Source organism: Myotis davidii, unplaced genomic scaffold (assembly GCF_000327345.1).
Source record: "Myotis davidii unplaced genomic scaffold, ASM32734v1 scaffold1914, whole genome shotgun sequence".
NCBI classification, from domain to species: domain Eukaryota; kingdom Metazoa; phylum Chordata; class Mammalia; order Chiroptera; family Vespertilionidae; genus Myotis; species Myotis davidii.
In genome coordinates this window covers 164,924-166,674 of record NW_006285311.1, presented here as the reverse complement: position 1 = coordinate 166,674, position 1,751 = coordinate 164,924, and the positions used below count along the sequence as shown (strand labels likewise).

Sequence of the window (1,751 nt, the reverse complement as noted above, 5' to 3'; positions counted from 1 at the left end):
CGGCGGCTGTTGGGCCGCAGCCCAGACCCAAAGCCGCCCACTTCCTCCCGGGGCCTCCCCGGCCGAAGGGGACGCGTCCTCTGGGCACTGGGCCTGGCTGGGCCTCCTTGTCCACCCTCCCTTCCCCCCACCAGGTTCTACCAGCTCGTAGCTCCTAACCCGGGGTCCCCCATGAAAGCGCCCCAGCCTGGCTTTGCGGGGGTGGGGGGCGGGTGCAGGGACAGCGTGTTGGGGGGGTCACCGTCCGTGGCTCATGAGGGCCCAGCAAGTGGTCAGGAGTGACTGGGTGCAGGTTTCCCAGGAACCGAGCAGGGGGGAGAGAGGGGGCCAGGCCGACCCTCCCAGGCAAGGCTGGGAGGTCAGGGGGCCAGGGCAGGGGAGGAGGGACCTGGGAGCCAGACAGAAACCCCAGTGCGACCAGGCCCTTCGGCATTAAGAGAGTGGGGCCCCCACACTCCCCCCACATCTGCTATGAGGGGCGGCTGGCGGCCCGTGGCGGCTGCGTTTTGGTCTGAAACAAGGGTGGGGAACGTCGGGCCCGCGGGCCGCAGGGGGCCTGCAGATCCACCCGGTCTAGCCCCACCCAGGCTGCGGTGAGTCCGTGAAATGCTTGGCCCAGGGGAGCAGGCTCGTGTCCAGGTGGGTAACTCTAAATGGCCCCCCAGGGATGCGACAAATGTCCCGACGGCCCTTAGAGAGAACAGGCTCCCCACCCCCGACCTCTCCCCCCTCGGGGTCACCTACCCTAACCGACCGACCGTGGGGTGAGGAGCCGCAGCCTGGAGTGGGGCGGGGAGGGGACCCCCGTCCACCTGTCCGTCCGCCCACAGAATGACGAGGAGGCCATGGTGGAGGCGGTGGCCCTGTACAACCCCGTGAGCTTTGCCTTCGAGGTGACCGGCGACTTCATGCAGTACCGCAAGGGCATCTACTCCAGGTGAGGCCGCCCTCCTCCCACCGCCCCCTGCACCGCCCAGACCAGGGGTCCTCAAACCTTTTCAACAGGGGCCAGTTCACTGTCCCTCAGACCGTGGGAGGGCCCGACTATAGTTTAAAAAAAAAACTGAACCAATGCCTATGCACGCTGCACAGATCTTATTTGGAAGTAAAAAAGCAAAACGGGAACAAATACAGTATTTGTATTTGCAGGTGGCCCGCGGGCCGTAGTTTGAGGACCCCTGGTCCAGACGCTGATGGGGTGGGGGGGTCGGGCCCAGGCCCAGCGCGTGCCAGGAACGCAGTTACACGTCAGCTGAACTAACACAGGGCCCCACAGCCTGTCGGAACGTCTTTTTTATTTTTTTAATTGACGTCAGAGAGGAAGGGAGAGGGAGAGAGGGAGAGGAACATCCATGATGAGAGAGGATCAGGGACCGGCTGCCTCCTGCACGCCCCCCACTGGGGATGGAGCCCGCAACCCGGGCCTGTGCCCTGACCGGGAATCGAACCCGGGACCCGTCAGTCCGCAGGCTGGCGCTCTATCCGCTGAGCCACACCGGCCCTTTCTTGATGGAAACTAGTTCACTGTGGTCACGGGAGCCTGTTGTTGGCTTGAAACAAGCACCAGGGCGGCCAAGCCCTTGCACAGGGAGCCCTTCTGCCCTCTCCTGACAGAAGGCTGAGGGCGGGGCCGGGCATTGGCAAAGAAGGGTCGCTCGCAGGGCCCAGCTCCAGTCACGATGCAGGACAATGACGGGAAAATTTGCTGAGGGACAAGGAATTGCTCGCTGGCACCAGGGCTTCATTCTTGT

General features: G+C 64.1%; 1 protein-coding gene across 1 annotated transcript in view; it reads left to right on the top strand.

Annotated features, from left to right (window-relative positions):
• CTSH (cathepsin H) overlaps positions 1-1,751 on the top strand; it is a 24,320-nt gene that overhangs the window by 8,495 nt on the left and 14,074 nt on the right. The window contains exon 6 of the mRNA XM_015558975.1: positions 831-937. Coding sequence (XP_015414461.1) covers positions 831-937 — 107 coding nt within the window. The remainder of the gene's footprint in view (positions 1-830; positions 938-1,751) is intronic.